General features: G+C 32.3%; 1 protein-coding gene across 2 annotated transcripts; it reads right to left on the bottom strand.

Annotated features, from left to right (window-relative positions):
- Positions 1 to 3,300: 3,300 nt before the first annotated feature.
- On the bottom strand, positions 3,301 to 18,413 carry LOC110611459 (zinc finger CCCH domain-containing protein 37). 2 transcript variants are annotated; one of them, XM_021751822.2, is made up of 12 exons: positions 18,020 to 18,413; positions 14,710 to 14,957; positions 11,329 to 11,388; positions 11,159 to 11,227; positions 11,010 to 11,078; positions 10,700 to 10,921; positions 6,848 to 6,885; positions 6,711 to 6,757; positions 6,410 to 6,510; positions 5,162 to 5,215; positions 4,747 to 4,884; positions 3,301 to 3,810 (listed from the first exon to the last, which is right to left on the bottom strand). In XM_021751822.2, exons 1-12 carry the CDS (start codon positions 18,360 to 18,362, stop codon positions 3,658 to 3,660), a joined length of 1,542 nt encoding a protein of 513 aa, XP_021607514.1. In that variant the 5' UTR covers positions 18,363 to 18,413; the 3' UTR covers positions 3,301 to 3,657. The 2 variants fall into 2 exon arrangements, with proteins under 2 accessions (XP_021607514.1, XP_021607515.1); XM_021751823.2 differs by having other exon boundaries at positions 11,010 to 11,072.
- Between the last annotated feature and the right edge of the window lie 646 nt (positions 18,414 to 19,059).

The following is a 19,059-nucleotide window of genomic DNA, read 5'->3' as shown; positions in this document are numbered from 1 at the left end:
GGCACCTGTTAAATAAATAACAACTAGCTTATCCCAAGCTTCTTTAGCTATAATGCATCAAACAATTTGATGCATGATGGATTGAAAGACGAAGCAATTAATCCAGTTTTTCACAATCTGGTCTTGAAAAACCAAACATCATAAGCGAAATTCGGTTCACCAGTCGATAGAATGCGAGGAGGTGCCGAAATTGATCTATCAATATGAGATGCCAGTCTATAGCCATGAAGAAGGGGCAATATGTAGGCTTCCCACAATAAATAATTAGATGAGATGAGTTTAATAGAGAGAAATTGCATAACATTTGAGATTTGAAAAGAAGAATTTGAGGTGGAAAGAGTAGAGGAAGAGGCCAAACCAGACTTTGTTCTGTAGCCATTGCTGAAAACAAAAGAAAACCGAAAGAAGATGAAGAAGGAAAAACGACAAAAATAGCAGTTGAACACTCCAGGGCTCTGATACCATAAAGAAATCAGACGGTATATGAAATTCTCAACATATTTCTGTGATTTTCATTTTCATAATATATAGGAATACAGAATTTATCAATTAGTTATAAGAGATAATTACAGTTGACAAAATACAAAATATTTAAAAATACAACTAATCCTCATAAGATCTCTATGAAGTTCCCTATTGGAATCGTACCTATGATATGCTTTTGAAGGAATGTATGAAAGCATTGGGTTCAATGATTATGTCTTAACAAGGTTTTGGAATATGATGAGCACTCTGCCAGCTGGAGTCGATACTTACATTTAAAGACTGAATTAGACTCGTGAAACTATGGTAAGTTTTGGTTTTTCAAAATTTGTGTGGGTATTTTTTTTCGTTATGTATGTTTGCCTACTTTCTGTAATTATCAAGACTTCGAAGATTTTTCTGATTAAGATGATTCCACAACTTCCAATTCACTTCCATACAATGAATGGTTAAGGGCATCTCCTTTCAAAAAACTAAAATTGGAGTCAAAAAATGAGGTTTTTGGAATTTCTCGACCTAATGCTCTCTCATTATTAACTTCCCTTCCTACTACTATACCTAAACCTGAAGATTTCTTGGTGGCTGCATCAGAAACCATAGAAGTTAACTACTCTATCGATCAACCTGGTGAGCAATTATGTCAACTCCCTTTGAAGTTACCAATTAATGAGGACTCCAATAAACAAAGTGCATGAAAATGGCTTGCACGTGCACAAAATTCTACTATGCAACTTGGTACTTGTCTCCCTTATATTACCGGTTCTAAAATGGATATTACTAACAGCGATATTGTAGAGACTTCCCTTCATTCTGCAATTTATGTGCCGTTGAAGAAGGCTAACTCTGGACAAATTTTGGATATCTCAATCTCTACCAACTACCAATTACAATGAAAATCTTATCTTGGAATTGTAGGGGGCTTAGGAACCCCTGGAATGTTCAGTTCCTTAAAAATTTTTTAGGTATTTATTATTGATAATTCTTATTTCTGATGGAGACTCAACTGAAAGGATTTGAAGTGGAACGATTGCAACTTTCTTTGGGATCTGAGGCAAGTATCTAGGTGGATTGTAATGGCCAGGGTCATAGCCATGGAGGTGGGTTGGGTTTTTTCTGAAGATCTGATTTTGATGTCATTTAGGAATTTTTTTTCTTTACATCTTGTTCATGCTAAAATTCAGACCATTGTTTATAGTTTTGGTATTTCACTAGTGTTTATGGTTGGCCAGAGGAAGAACATAAGCATCTAACTTTTGAGTTATGGCATTCTTTATGTTCTCCTATGATTTCTCCATAGTTATCTTGTGAAGATTTTAATGAAATATTATTTGCACATGAAAAAATGGTCTTCCTAGACCTATCTCAGCCATGCAAATTTTCTGAGATTTTCTCCGTTCTTGTTCAATGCATGAATTGCATTATAGGGGAGATCTATGTACATGGACTAATGGACATTATGATGGTAGTGCAATACTTGAAAGATTGGATAGGGATCTTGCTAATGATGCTTAGTTACCTCTCTTCCCCAATTATAATACTATTGTATTGACGAGACATTGTTATGACCATAACCCTTTGTTAATATATTGCTCAATAATACAATGTACAATTGGTCTATGAATACCTGTTTTCATATTTGAACAGATGCATACAACTCATAGTGAGTTTGAGTAAGTAGTATAAACTTCATAGTAACAGAATTCAAACTTGTCTTGCATTACTACTCGTCTAGTTTATTACGGACATACGATAAAATTCTAGGACAAATATGCATTTGGCAACCTTGGTGATCTATTTAGTCCCAGGATGTTGGGTATCAGATTCGGATAATCTCTAGACAATTGGATGTTTTACTTAAGCAAAAGGAATTGACATGGAGGCAGATGTCTCGGATTCTATGGTTAAAAGAGGGTGATCCAAACCCACATTATTTTCATAACAAGGCTTCTCACAGAAGGCGAACTAATCGTATTGAAAAAATTAAAGATGCTTCTAGTGTTTTCCAGGTGGATAGAGAAGCAATTGAGAAGTGTTCTTTGTCCTATTTTCAACCTCTATTTGCTTATTCACCAGTATTTAATCGAACTCTGATATTAGGTTTGTGGATACTCGATTCTCATGGCACTAAAGCAAATATTCCCTACTAAAGCAAATATACCCTAATAAAAAATAAAATATTAAAAATATATTTATAAAAATTAAATAACTATCGTATAAAAAATATTTAGATAATAAAATAAATTAGTTATATATATATATATATATGTATATTGGCAATAATTCTATAATAAAATATTATGTGAAGTTTTTACTATCAAGTGTTGTTTATTGATACAATTTGTGAAAATTATATTTAATATAATCTAATTAATATAAATATGTATGAGTTCATATTTCCGTTATCCATTGTAATGGACAGCCAAATTGATACATCCGCTCATTGTCCTACCAAATAAACTACATATAATCTCCCATCAATGGCACTCGACACATTCACACTTAACGATCAAAATTCTATTTAATAAAAGAAAACAAGATGCTTCCTTGCAATAGAATATGCTCTAAACAAAGAAAGATTAGTTCTTTATATGTTTGTTGAAAATAATTTGTATTTGAAAATATTTTTCATAAAAATAACTTATTTCACATTTCTTGATTATAATTATAAAATTAAAAATATTAATAAACTTATGCAACCTTAAATTGAACTGCTAGAATTTCAGCAGATGCCTCAAGACAGCAGAATCAACCTCCCATTCAGTACTATTCATTCAATAATATAATCAAGAGTCCTGGCAAACCCACCACTATTGCGGCTTCACGTATAATACCCCTTCATTAATGGCAAGAACACACAAAACACCTAATGCGAAGATTGCAATATCACATTTAGACGAAAAGATTACAATCAAATATAACAAATGTGGCCGACCGAAAAAGAAGCTAACTGCTTACAAGAAATTACGATACAAACAGGTTCACCCGTCTCCAGTTCAGTGCACATGAATTACATTCCCTACACTCAGACATACCTGACCTGCATTCTGCCAAATCCCAATTGAAAATAAGTTTTTCTTTTTCTTTAATGAAACAAGGGCCGAAAAGGGCCTGGAAGTATATTCCATTTATCCATGCTTATGGCCTCTCCGCAACGCCACTTGGAGAGTTCCAGCTTCAGCCCCCATTGGCATCCACACCAGTTGAAGTAGATGTTCCTTGTGATGCTGCGATAGCCATGACTTCTCCAGGGGGCGGGTGGTCAAATTTGCATGTCGCTCCATATTTGCATGTGCCGGTTTTCATGTAATATGGGCAGTGAACAGCACCCTGTGAAAGGTATCATCCAATCTTTCCATTATAAACTTTTCAAAGCTACTGCACATGCAAATATAAAAAGGAGCTAAAAGCCCTTGGGCTGAATAATAGATGAGAGAATGTAACAGAGATCAGATCTGATCATGCTTTCAGGGGTCTTTCAAGCCACACAAACTAATAGAATAGCAACCAAGGGTGACCAAATTTGAATTGCTTCCACATAAATTCATTCAATGTAGCAGTGTGGCTTTACAGATCAATAAACACTAGGAACACCTTAGCACCTAAAGCATTTGCAAGAATTTTGACTTTTTATATCTACAAAAAGAAAATACACCCAGTTACATTTTTATATTATTACTATTATTATTATTATATATTTATTTCTACCATACCCCCTCAACTTTGCACCAAACACACTTGATCGTTACTCCTTAAATTTTAACTCCAATTCCTTACTCTCTTAATTATTACTCCCGCACCTTTTTACCTCCATTCCAGCACTCTCATACCAAACACATGCATAGTAGCAACGCAAACAGAACTAGTATAGCAACAGGTTAGCCAATGAACAATTTTTCCACAATTAACTTCGTCCATTAAACTCATTTGGGCCAACTTGTTTTCCTAATAGCCTCGCTTACATCACTAATTCACCTCTCACTCAAACCTAAAAATGAAAGGAACCACAAACTACTAAAATATAAGTTAGACTATTAGCAACTCATTAATGTTTATGCCATCTGCAAGTCCAATTATAAACCCACTGGCATGATAATAAAAAATAAACAAATTTAAGAATGAACTTTTATGAAAAGGCTTTGATTATCGATTCTGTCAGCATTTCTCGCTGAACCCAAAGACAAAATACACAACAGAAAGTGATCCCAACCCACTATGAAGTAATACATGCATATGAATTTTTAAGGGCAAAGCACTTATTCATACCTCTCTCCTGGGTAATCCTGCCAGAGTGAGCTTAACAGTTTGTTCTTGAGCTTGCTTTGCTGCTGATGCAGACCTATCAATCGGGTGATGGAACTTGCATCTTTCCCCAAACTTGCACTCGCCAGTCTTCATATAGTACTAAAATATGAAGAGAGAAAAAAAAATAATAAAAAAAAAGAACACTGAGGATGTCTCCAGTCAAGAGGATGATATATCACAACAAAAAATGAAATGAATCTGTACTCAAAAAAGTGAGAAAAATTCCTGAACTCTCTGCAACAGAGAAATGTCTCCAAACAGAAGTCAAAGAAAAAGTTCCACACAAAATATTTTGCAGAATAGCCATCAATAAAATTCCCAAGTTCCAAAATGAGAATAATATGTTAAAGAAAAATATAAGAAAAAGGATGCACACATCACATTCTGTCTGTCCAGGTCGTTGAGGGTAGACAGTCATTCCCACTCCCAGCTGCAAAAAAGCAAACAAATAAAATGAATGAGTGCCAAAGCAGAAGTTATGAAATTTAGTTTGAGCTGGTGACATGATGCCAGGTGAAAGCTAACAAGTAATATGGTAGTTGTGTTACTAAAGTGATAGCTCTAGAGACTAACAAAGACAGAAAACCTTCAAAGAGAAGGTTTGCAAAGCCAGACATTAATTTGTCGAGTATTCATGAACCAAATATTAATAAAAATTATATAAAATAAAACTGGTTCTATAATATTTCACAATGATGATAACAACTTATAATAATTTGTGTTGAATGAACATCATTTAACAAATTCACATATAAACTAAAAACTACAATTAGCTTTAATGGAGAACATCCATTCATTTTTGAAAGAAAAGTTAAGTACTTTCTAGTGTTTGCTACGCAGGAATACTGATATATGGAAACATTTCCTGATCAGAGAGGCAAATTAAGTTTATTTCTTCCAATTGAATTCATGTTTTCTGAATAGAAAATCTTTATTGGATTTTACAAATCCAATTGAAGGGAAAAGATCATATGGTACATGCAGACCACTTAAGGTCATACCCACTTGTCTTTCAGCTTGATGCAGCCAGGGCAAACTAGATTTAAGGATCATTTGATTCAATTCTTCATCTACTATGAAACTTTGAGTTTTGTACTAACGAATTTTTAATGTGATTAGAGAAGGATTAAAGCTCAATGTCATGGGTTAAATTACTATCTATCCCTGAACTTTATAATTTATAGACAAAATAATGATTTAGGAATGACAGTAATTTACCGTTTTGTTTAACAAATAGAAACCAGAAAGTTGTCAAGCAGCTTAGAGCAAGGTAACCATCATAGGTCATAATCAGGTTTACAGCAAACAGCATCCCCTACCATATCAGCCAGACTAAGGCTACTTTTCTCACTTAAAGATGACAAAAAATGCTAAACTATATACCCTTTTAACTGCAATAATTCATTAAAATTAAGTTAAATTCCCCTTCCACCATCCCTTGACCTCCTTCCCACACTTCCAACCATTTTGTTATCCTTATTCCTGTCAACTCACACAAATTTACCCACAACCGCACATGCATAGTACACACTGTCCATTGCACACATCCACTCACGCAAGCAATATGGTCTTCAAGGAAATCGAAACAATTGAAGAAGTTATGTGCTTATGATATCTTATTTACCGTTGAATGACCCAATCTAGGGTCAACAGTTTGATAAAGTGATGCAGCTGGAACAACTCCAATGTTTAGATTAGCTGCAGGAGTGGCTACAACGGAATGCCCTACAGCAGCAACAGATGGATTAATTGCTGAAAAAGAATATGAGCAATTATACTCATCTAAAAGGTTGTAAAATCCAACAATGGGGAGAAAAGCAAAGTGAGCATAAGCAAATCTAAAGCATAAGTGTTAAAAGATGATTTTTAAAGACATTAAAATCCTTAGTGTTAAGTCTCAAACTAAAAGAGCAGAGCATGCATACCATTCCTATCAGGATGATTATAGCGGCAAGTGGCACCATACTTGCAACTGATTGGAAAAATAAATAAATAAGTGAACTCTTTGGTCATTCTTATTAGTTCAAAACAAAAATTTCAGCAGAAAAAGTCAAAAGCACACCTGCCGGTTTTCAAGTAGAATGGACAATCCACTTCACCCTACAACAATCAAACAACCAATTATCAATGGAAAATCAGGTTCAGACATATTCAAGATATTATAATAAAGAAAAGAGAAGGAACACATCAACCAGCAATATAAAGGAGAGAAACTCCACCCACCTAACACGCTCCCGCCAAAATAAATAAATATATAAAACCTTCCTTTTCTAAATATTAAAAAAATAAATAAAAACAAGAAGAGAGTGTCACCAATGCAAACATCAAGCAACCAAAAGAATCTTCTGCCGCATAGAAAAATAGAAATTAATGTGTAACATCAAATAAAATTGAATTTCCAACAAAGATAGTCGAGAAGCTAGTTTGGAAAGAACCCTGAGCTAAATAATCAGCCTGGTGAAGTAGCTGTGAGGAGTCATATTAAAAGTTAATAAACCATAAAATGCAAGCATGGGCCCAAATATCAATTATAGCCATTTTTTTCCATGTCTATAACACAAAGCAAAGCAACACAAGACAAGGGTTGATGTAGACAATCTTTTTATTCATAAAACGCTAGATGACTAGTCATTTCGAATTAGATATACACACACAAAAAAAATAAAACATAATAGGCATGGATTGTTAGCCTATTAGATCTACAAATAGTTTAAATTAACATTTCAGATCCGCAATTCTTTTAACTTTGCAGCTACTTTCAGGACTACTTTTAATAGATTACATTAATTTTAAGAAATTTAACCTCATTAATTCTCCTAATGCATGTATGTGTCGATTTAATGCACATGCATGTTAAAGTGTGTTAAATTTGGATCAGTCTAACTCACCTCAAAAGCTAACTCGAGGGAGAAATTCCCAAGACCTTATAAGGGGCACATCTCCCTATCCAAACCAATGTGGAATCAATAAACCCTCCATGCCCAAAACTAAACTGAAGCATGAAATACTTATAGGGCTTTGATATCATATTAAATTTAAACGAGACCAAATTCACCCCAAATGTTAGCTTAAATGGGAGGAGTATTCAAAATCTTTGTAAGGGGCACGTAACTCCTATTCCAAATTCCAAATCAACGTGGAATTCAACAAAATGAAACAAAATTATTTTAACTAAAAGTTGTTAGGATTGTTTTAAATTCAAAATTACTTCTTTAATTTATAAATTAAGATTAGAAATAGCAAGTTTAAGAACTGTTGTTAGATAGATTAGATTAATGTTTCTTATACTTTGATGTTAATATTAAGAATAACTCTAAAAATGGGGAAAATTCATGTATTTAGTGTTTTAATTTGCAAAATTAATTTATAATAGATTGTTGGTAAGCAAGGATAACATTCGCAAATTTCATGCATTTATCCATAAGTGGCTGTATTTGTTAAATGTTCCCTATGTCACTACTCAAGGACTTCAATAAAATTTAATAATGCAACCAAGTAATGAGCATCAATTCCATCAAATAGAGACCCTGAATCCACAACTTCTCGTCGTTATTATCAATCAATTAGTAAGCATGGTTTCAAATCGCACTCGCGGTCATGGATAACGAAAACAGGCCTATAACAATAATGGCCTACCTAGATGTAATCAAAACTAAGCTATACAATTTAATAAAAAGTACAAATGTATCAAATAAGCATAAATCCTTATTTTTTGAACATCATACATAATAACTAACCTTAATTACCACTAGAACGAGCATTTAAAATTTAAATTATGCAAAATCACTTAAATTGTTCAAAAAAACCACCTTTTAATTTAAGGGCTTTTTCTATAATTACTACAATACTACCTATTTTTTCCTAATTTTTCAATCTTGTAAATACTACATTTATATTTTAGGTAGTAATGATATTAGGTAGTAGTTCTAAACTTTTGAAGTTCTAAATTTTTAATCTAACATTCTAACTTCCAGTTATTTTTATTTGTGCATTGACTAAAAACTTAAAAACGATTCAAACAATATCTAAAAATCGTTGAAAAAAGTAATAGAAAATTAAGTTCTAAATTTCTAATCTACGTTCTTGAACATTCTAACTTCTAACTATTTTTATTTATGCATTCTAAAAATGATTAAAAAATATCTAAAAGATGTGAAAACAATAATAAAAAATAACCTTTTGCACAATAGCACTTCAAAACCACTTAGTATCTTGTATGATTTGAGCTCTTCAACACAAAAATTTGTAGAGAAATTGATTAATAGCACTTGAAGAGTATTGAAGTTGAGAGAAATTTCAGAAAAACTTTAGAGAAATCAAGAAATGATGAATTTTGGCTTGGGAGGAAAGTGAAAGGCCTCAAAATGTCAAGAAAAAAAGTGTCTTTTGCCTTCAATAATTCATAGACCACATGAAAGCTATCTCTAAAGCAACTCTGAAGATTCCTACTCATCAAATAAAAGAAATGGCCAATACGGCCATTAAGTCACAGCACCTACCCGTGACTATTGTGTAATGCTGCTACTAATACAATTTTTTCTCACCGTGAATTAATGGCCTTAACGGCCACTTCTCCTTTGAAAACCTTTAAAATAACGGCCGTTGCGAAATTATTTAAAACCATGTTAGTAAATTGTGCAAAACAAGATGGAAATTAAATATCTGACATTACCACAAAAGAGAGTCATAAATATACCACATAAAAAATGTTTTCACAAAATAGCAGCAAAAGAAACAACAAAGTTAAAATTTGACTTTCCCCTATGGAAGAAACAATGAGATGGCCAAAGCATAATTAAATCACACCAAACTTTCATGCTGAATGAGCTAATAAGGATTTCTATTAAAGAAAGGTTAAAAAAGACATAAGAAATGGTGTTTGAGAAGTGTAGGCTTTGAGGAACATGTGCTGGAAGGATAGCCATGTTGACAATAGCAATTCCTCCATTATATATTGGCAAAAATAGCCATTGTTTGATAGCATGAAGCATTATTCTCTTAATACAGGGGTAGGGTTTTAAATAGATCACGCTACTCGAAAGCTACCAGAACTTGGCTGACAAAATACTTAAATTCAACATAAGGCTCGAGTAGTTCGAGTAGTATAATACTAGGCTCCCGAGTAGCTCGCAAGCTAAATCGAATAGTTACTTTTTCATATAATTATAATACATGCTATACTATATATTACATGCAAAAAAATATATTATGATATTCACCATTTATCCTAAATATATATGATAAAATACCAAAATCGAATTCAAACTTGAGCTTACTCAAGTTTATTCAAGTTCTAATATGAGCTAATTTAATTTACTTAAATTTATGATGACAATCAAGTTGAGTTTACTCAGGCTAGAGTATCTTGAATATCCAATAGAATGAAGCTCAATTGATTTGAGTTTTAGACCTTGAGGATTTAGTCGAGTCAAGCTTGAGCTTAGCACTCTATTGACTTAACTTAGCCCAATTACACACCAACTGAAGGAGTTGTTTTGATGTGAATTTTTGTTAAAGCTGTATTGAAAGAGAACTCAAAAGGAGGAAGAAAACAGCATTCCACCTCAGAACAAATACAATTTAAAACAAAGAAAAAAATGGTTGTTTGGAATTTCTGATAACAGGCTCAAACTTCTTTATATATTACTTTTTGGCAAAAAGTTGCATTTCCATATTTATCCTACTTCAACTTTCCTTTTCCTTTTTCCTTTTTATGATTTCTTTATTTATTGCTATTCCGTATAAGATTACTTAACCTCCTAATGCCCTATGCAGTGCCAACTTTTTAACTTTTTCTAATAGTTACTTGTGTAAAACAGATTCTCCTTTGAAACAATTTCAAAATTAAATAAACCACAAGGACCACCTCAGTTATTCATCAATCATTTGATCAGCATTAACTAAAATTACATACCAGTCTTATTGGAAGTCCTTTGCTATTATGAAATAAGGCTGGGGTGGACGAAATGGAAGCATTAGCCACATTGACATGTCCACTTATTTCATCATCAATCTTAACTGCTGATTCATTCTTCAATGTGTTACCATTCTCTTGTCCTGATAATATCTGGATATCTTTTGGATGATGGAATTTGCATGTTGCTCCAAACTTGCATTTCCCAGTCTTCATATAGAACTGTTTAAACAGCATAATGCGCAAGATGCCCCAATTAATGATGAGACTTTATTAAATGGATTCCAAACAAATAGGAGACTCATCTTACTGTGCATGTGGGTTCAGAAGGCCTCTCTGGTAAGGCAGAAACATCAGTGTTTTCCAAACCATCCTGAAACTACAATCAAGCATGTTACCTTAAATCAATGGAGGACCCACAGAACAGTTTTTACGAAACATTATAACAATAATACATACCAAAGCATCTTTTGGATGATTAAATTTGCATTTCGCACCATACTTGCACCTTTGAGTTTTTAGAAAGTACTACAAGATGATTGAGCAACAATAAATCAGTAAACACATAAAGAATTAAAACAAGTTTAATGAAATGAGCAAAGAGAGCAATGCTTTAAAATGCCACTTACAGGGCAATCAGGCTCTCCTGGTCTCTCAGGAAGGGATTCAAGTGTAGCAACAAGTGGGACCTTTAAGACAAAAAAAAATAAGAAAGAAAAGAAAGATCAAAACAAGGAAAAGCTGATGGATGCTCAAAAGTTGCATCACCTGCATTATGGGCAGCATTATAGACTAAAGCAATAATAAATCAGCTGATTTTATCAATTTGGTTAATCAATTTTATCAGTTCACGGTACATTCAAACCCACACCAGACAACTATAAAAGAAGAAAATAAATAGTGTGAATTATGTAAAAACAAAGAGTAGAGCAAAAGTATAGATAGATGGATAGATAGAGAGAGAGAGAGAGAGAGAGAGAGAGAGAGAGAGAAAGGGTTTCAAAGTGCCAAAAAAAAAGGAAGGAAAGAAACAAGCAATTCACAGTTAGTTTTGAAAAAAAAGCATATACAAAACCATGAAGAAAAATTGAAGGCAAAAGAAATGATATGACTAAAATTTTAACTTTGGTGGCCTAGCATTTAAACTATCATTGGACCACCTGAATCAATCAAGGACTCAAGTTCCTACTTCCTTTAAGATATAATTGTGCAGCCAACCAACCACTTAATTCATTGTAAAATGAATAAGATAATGTTTAGTCAAAAACCTTTTCTATTTGGCCTTTTAGATTCATTCAGATTTTCAGTTAATCAGCATTATTTGGCACCGGGTGGTAATAGCAGTTTTTAATGCAAAAGCAAAATAAATATATAAAGGTGACTTCTCCAGATACTTGGTTCAAAATAATTACTTTGTTACAAAAACCAATTAACTTTACAAAATTTTCATATTTTATTTTATTTTTCAGCATAATAAACCTATTTGTCCTAATCAAATTTATATTATAGAAAATATACGATATTAGCAGAAAAATGATAATAATTCCAAACATAACATTTTTGTAAATTTTTTTAAAATTAAAATTTATATTATTTGTATTTTTATTTCATAAACTTATAAACAGCAATATATTTTTGTAAATTATTTTTATGAAAAATTATTAAATTAGCAAAAAACAGTAACCATTGCAAGAGATATCAAAAAACAACAACACTTTAAAATGTAAAGATAATAACATATTTTTGTAAATAATAGAATAAAACATTGATTTTAATTATTCATTAATATTATTAATTTAATATAAATTTATGGTATTGATTTATAAAAATATATGTTTATATATTTGAAATATCAACTTTTGTTAATTCAATATATTTTCGGTAAAATTACACTTTACAAGAACAAATATTACTACATGTAAATTTATAATATAAAATATATAATTTCCATAAAGTTTAATTTGTTTTGACAACAAAGTTTGTTATATATAAATGAATTATATGAGGAGCAACCAAGATCTAGACTTTCCGAAACACAAGGGCAATTGACCATTGTGGAAACCGAAATACTTCAAACACAATTAATATTCAAGAAAATCAAATGTATGGTTCTATTGTTGTAACGATCATATGCTTGTGAACCTACGCAATAATTGAGAATTTGGACCATCGTGGAAACCAAAATACTTCAAACACAATTAATATTCAAGAAAATCAAATGTATGGTTCTATTGTTGTAACGATCATATGCTTGTGAACCTACGCAATAATTGAGAATTTGTACAAATTCTTCGCTTGAGAAAATGACTAAATATTTTATAAGTTACATAGCACATTAATTTGGATCAGGGACCTTGAACAACTATGAACAAATTTTTAAACCACTAACACTCACTTGTAAGAAAAGGTTATTTAGAAGTTGGATATATGACAAACACCATTTTCCTGGGTTAATGAATAGGTATCTTCAGCATTCTTGGTTTTGATTGAGATTTCACCCCTAAAATACATCTCCTTGAGCAAGATCACTGATATTTGGCAACAATGCTGGATGTCAGTACTCTACTGCACAGTTGCTTAATAAGAAATCTATGGGTGTTTTAAGGTGTCAATGTTGTGCTTATACGGGCTAAACATACAACACCTATCAAGAAGATATTTGCAATGCCTTGGCCATGAAGTATAAGTAGGACGTTACCAATATCTCCAGTCTCCACAAGGTAACAACAACAATGTATGTCTGCATGCCCAACTTATAGATAGGATAATCCTAATATCTCCATGAAGTGCTAATGACTGCACAAACTAACTGTTTATGTTTCAAAACATCACATACTAATGGTAGTGGTTATAAAATAAATAATAATTCTAGTCTTGAATGCAGCACAGGTTGAGCAAAGACAAGATTCAAATGATGAGGACAACTATGCCTGAAATATATATTAATCAAGAAAGCTACCTCTTTGTATTTGTCAGTAAAAATGATATTGTCAATGCTTTTAATAGAACATACTGCCAAAATAATTTCAAAAGGTACAATTACCTAAAATGTCTTGAACTTTTACTCAGTTCGCAATTACTTTGATCATTGAAAGTAATCAAGGGACAGCCATCCAAACACTTTTATTTTCATGATTCATGTCAAAAGTACTTATAAAAGGTTAAGAAAAAACTGAGCACTATTGCTGATAATTTGGTAATCTATCAATAATAGGCCCATTCTTATGTTCACATATTCTTCTAAAATAACCATATTGAGCAGCTTATTTACACTTTACATATAAATATAAGTAGCAAGTAGAATCAAAAATTGGATACTTGTGAAAATAGAGATATGTAATATTTTAAGAAATTTTTATAATGTTACAACTATACTATACTGTAGAAATGTCAAAATCTGACAGATAAAAATATCGTGCATGCACAAACACTCAAAAGTTTTCACTTTTCAAAACAGAAGTAATTAGAAATCCTACAGCAACAGCAAAGCCTTAGATACAGGATAGATTAATTTAAAACAACTGTGAGATACATAATTTTATGATACTTTTTAATTAACAGAAAAATGAGAAAAGTGACAGTAAACATAAATACAAAATATAAATACTTAGTCCCGACTAAAACATTTAAATAAAAATTTCAAATGGAAAATATATTATTCAGACAAAAAAATGATAATGCTTCCCGTAGGTGATAGGACTAGGGAACTTTATAAAGGGATAAAGCATGCTTTAGTGGGATATTGTCAGAAACATGTCTATAAAATACCTGGGAAAAAAATTATGAAAGCTGTTATTAAGATGAAAATTTTTCGAAAACATGGGACAAAGTAAAAGCATTTGTGAAATAACAATTACATGAATTACAGGCATCTTTACCTTTAAAAACTTTAAATGTTTAATCATTAAGCTATAAGCTAATAGTACTCATCTATAACATAAAGATGTTTATATAAGCATAATTTATAAAATATCATGATAATATACATAAAGCTAATAATAAAGGGTCACCTCTTTCCAATTTGGGATTCCACCCTCAGGAACCCAAATAGGATGGTCAAACTTGCAGCTATCTCCAAATTTACAGGTACGTGTGAGCATATAGTGGGCACAGTCCTTCTCTCCTGGCCTCTGTGGATATATAGGCAAATTGCTTGCGCTCTCGAATCTAGAACGCTTTGCTAAAGAGTTGGTAGAATACCAAGCTTCACTTTGCCCAAATGTGTTATGGGCACCGAAAAATGTTGGATGATAGAGCACTATATACATAGTAATGAAGTATATAAAAAAATAATTAAAAAATAAGGAAACATATAGTTTATAACTATGCTCAAAAGGTAATTTTGGGCTACAAACATACATTAACATATTAATATATAAAAATACTATATGCATCTTCCATGTTTAAATAAGTATGGATAAAATAATTGTAAAAGCCTCTAAGTTCAAATATTTTTCTACACATAAAAACATATATATTTTGATGGATTTACAACATCAATTTGATATATAGGAAACATCAATTTTGGAGATACCTTCACTTATTTTAGAGATAGAAGCATCTTATAGTATTTATGAATGATAAAATTAAATTAAAAAGGATGTTCCTTTTAAAGTAATTAAAATGACTAGGCTAAATATATTACTATTAGCTAAGGCATCACTAAAATAGTGCATCCACACCAGGGAAGGACATTGGATGGCACAATTTTAGTCATATTAGGGTCCACACTTTTTTCATATAGTGTATGCCTAACTGTCCCTTGTGCAAAGCAGTAGACCAGGGTAAAGATATCAGCTTACGATAATAAAATTTTGAGATAAAATAAGGGAAAAAAACTTCTCAACTTGATGCAGCCCAATAAGTTAGAAGAGAAAAGTAAAATAAATGATGAATATTGTGGAAGGAGTCAGTCCACCTCCAATGGCAGACATTAAAAGATCTAATCCAGGAAAATTGGTTTATTGGTTCTGGTCAGGAAAAGGGCACAAAAATAAATTATTATTTATCTTTCACAAACATAAAAGATTTCCTAATATACTCTTAGAACTCTCAGCTCAGAACTCAAACTAAAAAGTCCAGAACTTATAACTAAACACAGACTAATGACCAAATACCACATTTAATAAATCAAATTGCAAAACTGTCACAGATCACTTTGACCACCATATTCTAGAAACTCCTTACAGATTTTGTTTAGTAACTCAACTGATACACTTCAATCACAAAACAAAACCAAAGAACTATATGCAGCTATCATTAATCATGTTCTCATCCTTCATTAACGTTGTTTTAGCGATAAAATAGTTATCCATATTTCAATGCACTTGAATCTGGCCTTACCTAACATATTTAGAGTCTATATCATTCTCCCAAAGTAGGAGAAATTCCGTTAAATCATTATGTGTTATATTAGCAAAACCTCCACAATCATGAATGCCATCAGCATTGAAAGAAAAAGCATCAAGTCAGCTTCTTCATCTGATGAAGTATCAACAATCTTGATAGTCCAATACTTCAATAATCTCACAACATTTAGTTGGAATAAACAAGACAGAGTAGTTACATCTATTTGCATTGGAACTTCAATAGAGTCATTTGTCTCGTTCTTAACATTCTTGAGCAAGTTGATGGCATAAACTTCATCACTGCCCTCACCAGCTTTTGCAAATGAAATTTCTCAAGCATTCAACAAAGTGCTGATAATCATTAGCGACAGACCTCCAACTCTAACCTTCTCTTTGCCTTTCTTTTTTTTTTTTTTTGGCATTGGTTCCAAAGTCTGTCTTGCAATCTTTTGATACTCTTTGCAACCTTTCAGATGCATCAGCAGTCAATGAATGTTTCACTTAATATTCTTCACACAAAAAAATCTCATTTTAGTCTTGTTTTGTTTCAAATAATAAGAAGGGCTGGTTGAGATAGTGATAAACCTTTTTATTTCCAAACCAGTGGTCATTCAAAATTCTCTTTTTGGTTTGGTCAGCCTTCCAGAAGGGTCTCCAAAACTGCAAATGGCCATAGATTACAACTCACGACGATGAATGCCCTATAAAACTGAAAACCTTGCTCTTACACAAAAATTGATGTACCCAAGGAATTTAGGATAAACCTAAGATAAAGATGGAAGGAGCCCAAGTCCTTCAACAGACTTCCAAAGATCCAATCCTTACAAGTTTGCTAGTTGGTTCTGGAATAATTTTGTGATAAATTGACATAAAACTGAATTAACCATTCCATCTCTCATAATCATAAAAGAACCTCCTATAGACTACAAAAGCAGTAGGAAACCCTAGACTGAAAATGCAAGCATAGGAAACATTGACTGACTAACCCAAATATATATACATATACATATATATATGAAAATTGAAAAGAAAATCTCTTGACTTGCATAATACTATCAACTCTTCAACAAAGACTTGCACTGCAAAACAAAACCTCAAGCCTGTAAATAAAATTGAGTAGGCGTGCATCCAAGTCCTGCTAACCCATAAATGGAAAAATCATCCAAACTCCAAGCCCTTGAAGTTGAATCTGGATTTTATTCACATATTATTGGTCTGGCTAGATCATTGTTATATATTGGCTGTATTTTCAAATCAATTTGCTTTACTTGGATTGAGGAAAATGGAGAGAAGAGAAAAATAAAAGAAATTTGATTTCCTAAAATTCTCTTGTTTGGATGTAAAACAGAGGAGAGAAAAGAGAAGAAATTATATTTCTCAACTCCTTGTATTTAGATCAAAACATTTCTCTCAAAATTGGTGGAAATGGAGAGAAATGGAAAGTAATAAAGATTAATTATGTTAAAATACTTAAATACACTCATTTCTTCTAAATCTTCCATTTCTTAACTTGTAAGGACATAATAGTTATCTATCATATTTTTATTCGAGACAGAAATTGCATTTATCCCCTATTAAGAGTTTATCTAAACAAAGTAAAAGTACAATCTATTGTTTTCTTTTCTCTTCCTTTCTCCTCTATAATATCACTTTATTTCCCTTCACAATTAATTATCCAAACAACGGGTTAGATGCATAATTTTTGTGGCTATGCACTAAGGGTAATGCCTTAATCTGTTAAAAAAAATAGTTTGTTGCTAATCTAATTATACACCATAACCAGAAAGCAAGGTACATTTAAGAAAAGAATGGTATGAATTAAGTCTTCACATTTTGACAAATTGCAATGTTAGCAATCAAAGGATGCTCTAAAATCTGAGTGAAGTTTTCTATTCAGGAGATATCAGAAATAAATCCAACTATCCAACTAAACAGAGTGTCACAGAAAGTTAATAGAAGAGAAAAAGGCAACCTTCAGTAGAGCGCTTGATGCCGGCGAGTAGGGGTTCAACGGAAGCAGAAACATCGACACCGGGCGGTGGAGTCCACGGCGCCAAATGTGAAGCGGCAGAAGCAGCTGCAGAAGTAATGCCTCTGTCGGCCGAGTACCTGAGGGCTTCGCTCTGGGTCAGATACATGGAGGTAACCGAGTACTTAGAAGGATCCGCATCCGAATATGCTCCGAGGTACCGGCTCAGGGCCGCGTCAGAGAGGTATTGCTCGGTGACTGAACGGGGAGTATAGGCGGCGGCCGCAGATGACGATGGTGCGGCCACTCCGTAGCTCGAACTGTAGCCGTACAGTTTATTTGCCATATCTAAACCCTATAGGCTTGGCAAATTTATTTGATTTTTGTCGAACAGCTGATAGACGAAGTAACTGTATTATTAAGATCCTTTCCAGCATAAATTACAATTTGATCCTGAAATTTAATAAAAGGATAATTAAACTCCATATTTTATAAATTAGATTATAATACTTTCATAATTTATTTCTATTAATTACAAACAACAACTATTTTTAGTTAAAAACAAAAAAACAACAACTATTTAAATTTATCTATTTAAATTAACAGCTAATCAATATATTAAAATTTTATAATTTCAAAATTACTATTTACTCTCCTTTTTTCCTCACGTTATTCTTTTAAAATTTAAAGCTCAAAAGATTAAAAAAAAAAATTAAGAAGAAGCACTGCTAGTACTAACCCTTTCATTTATGTTACGAAAAGTTCTATAAATAATTATGGACATGTACGCCATTGATAGAAGAAGATATAGATGTACAGTAATTCAATGGAGTATTCATATGGGGTTTTTAGGGGTGAGCATTCAGTCGGTTCGGTTTAAAATCGAACTGGACCGAATAAACTAAAAATCAAAATTTTAGTGTTTATGAAAACCGAACAGAATCGATTTTGATCAGAAACCGAATCGACCGAACCGGTCTGATTCAGTTCGGTTTGATCGGTTTCGATTTTTAATAATTTTTTTATTTTTTACACTTTATTTT

This window comes from Manihot esculenta, chromosome 3 (assembly GCF_001659605.2).
Source record: "Manihot esculenta cultivar AM560-2 chromosome 3, M.esculenta_v8, whole genome shotgun sequence".
NCBI lineage: Eukaryota > Viridiplantae > Streptophyta > Magnoliopsida > Malpighiales > Euphorbiaceae > Manihot > Manihot esculenta.
This window is presented reverse-complemented; position numbering and strand designations above follow the sequence as displayed.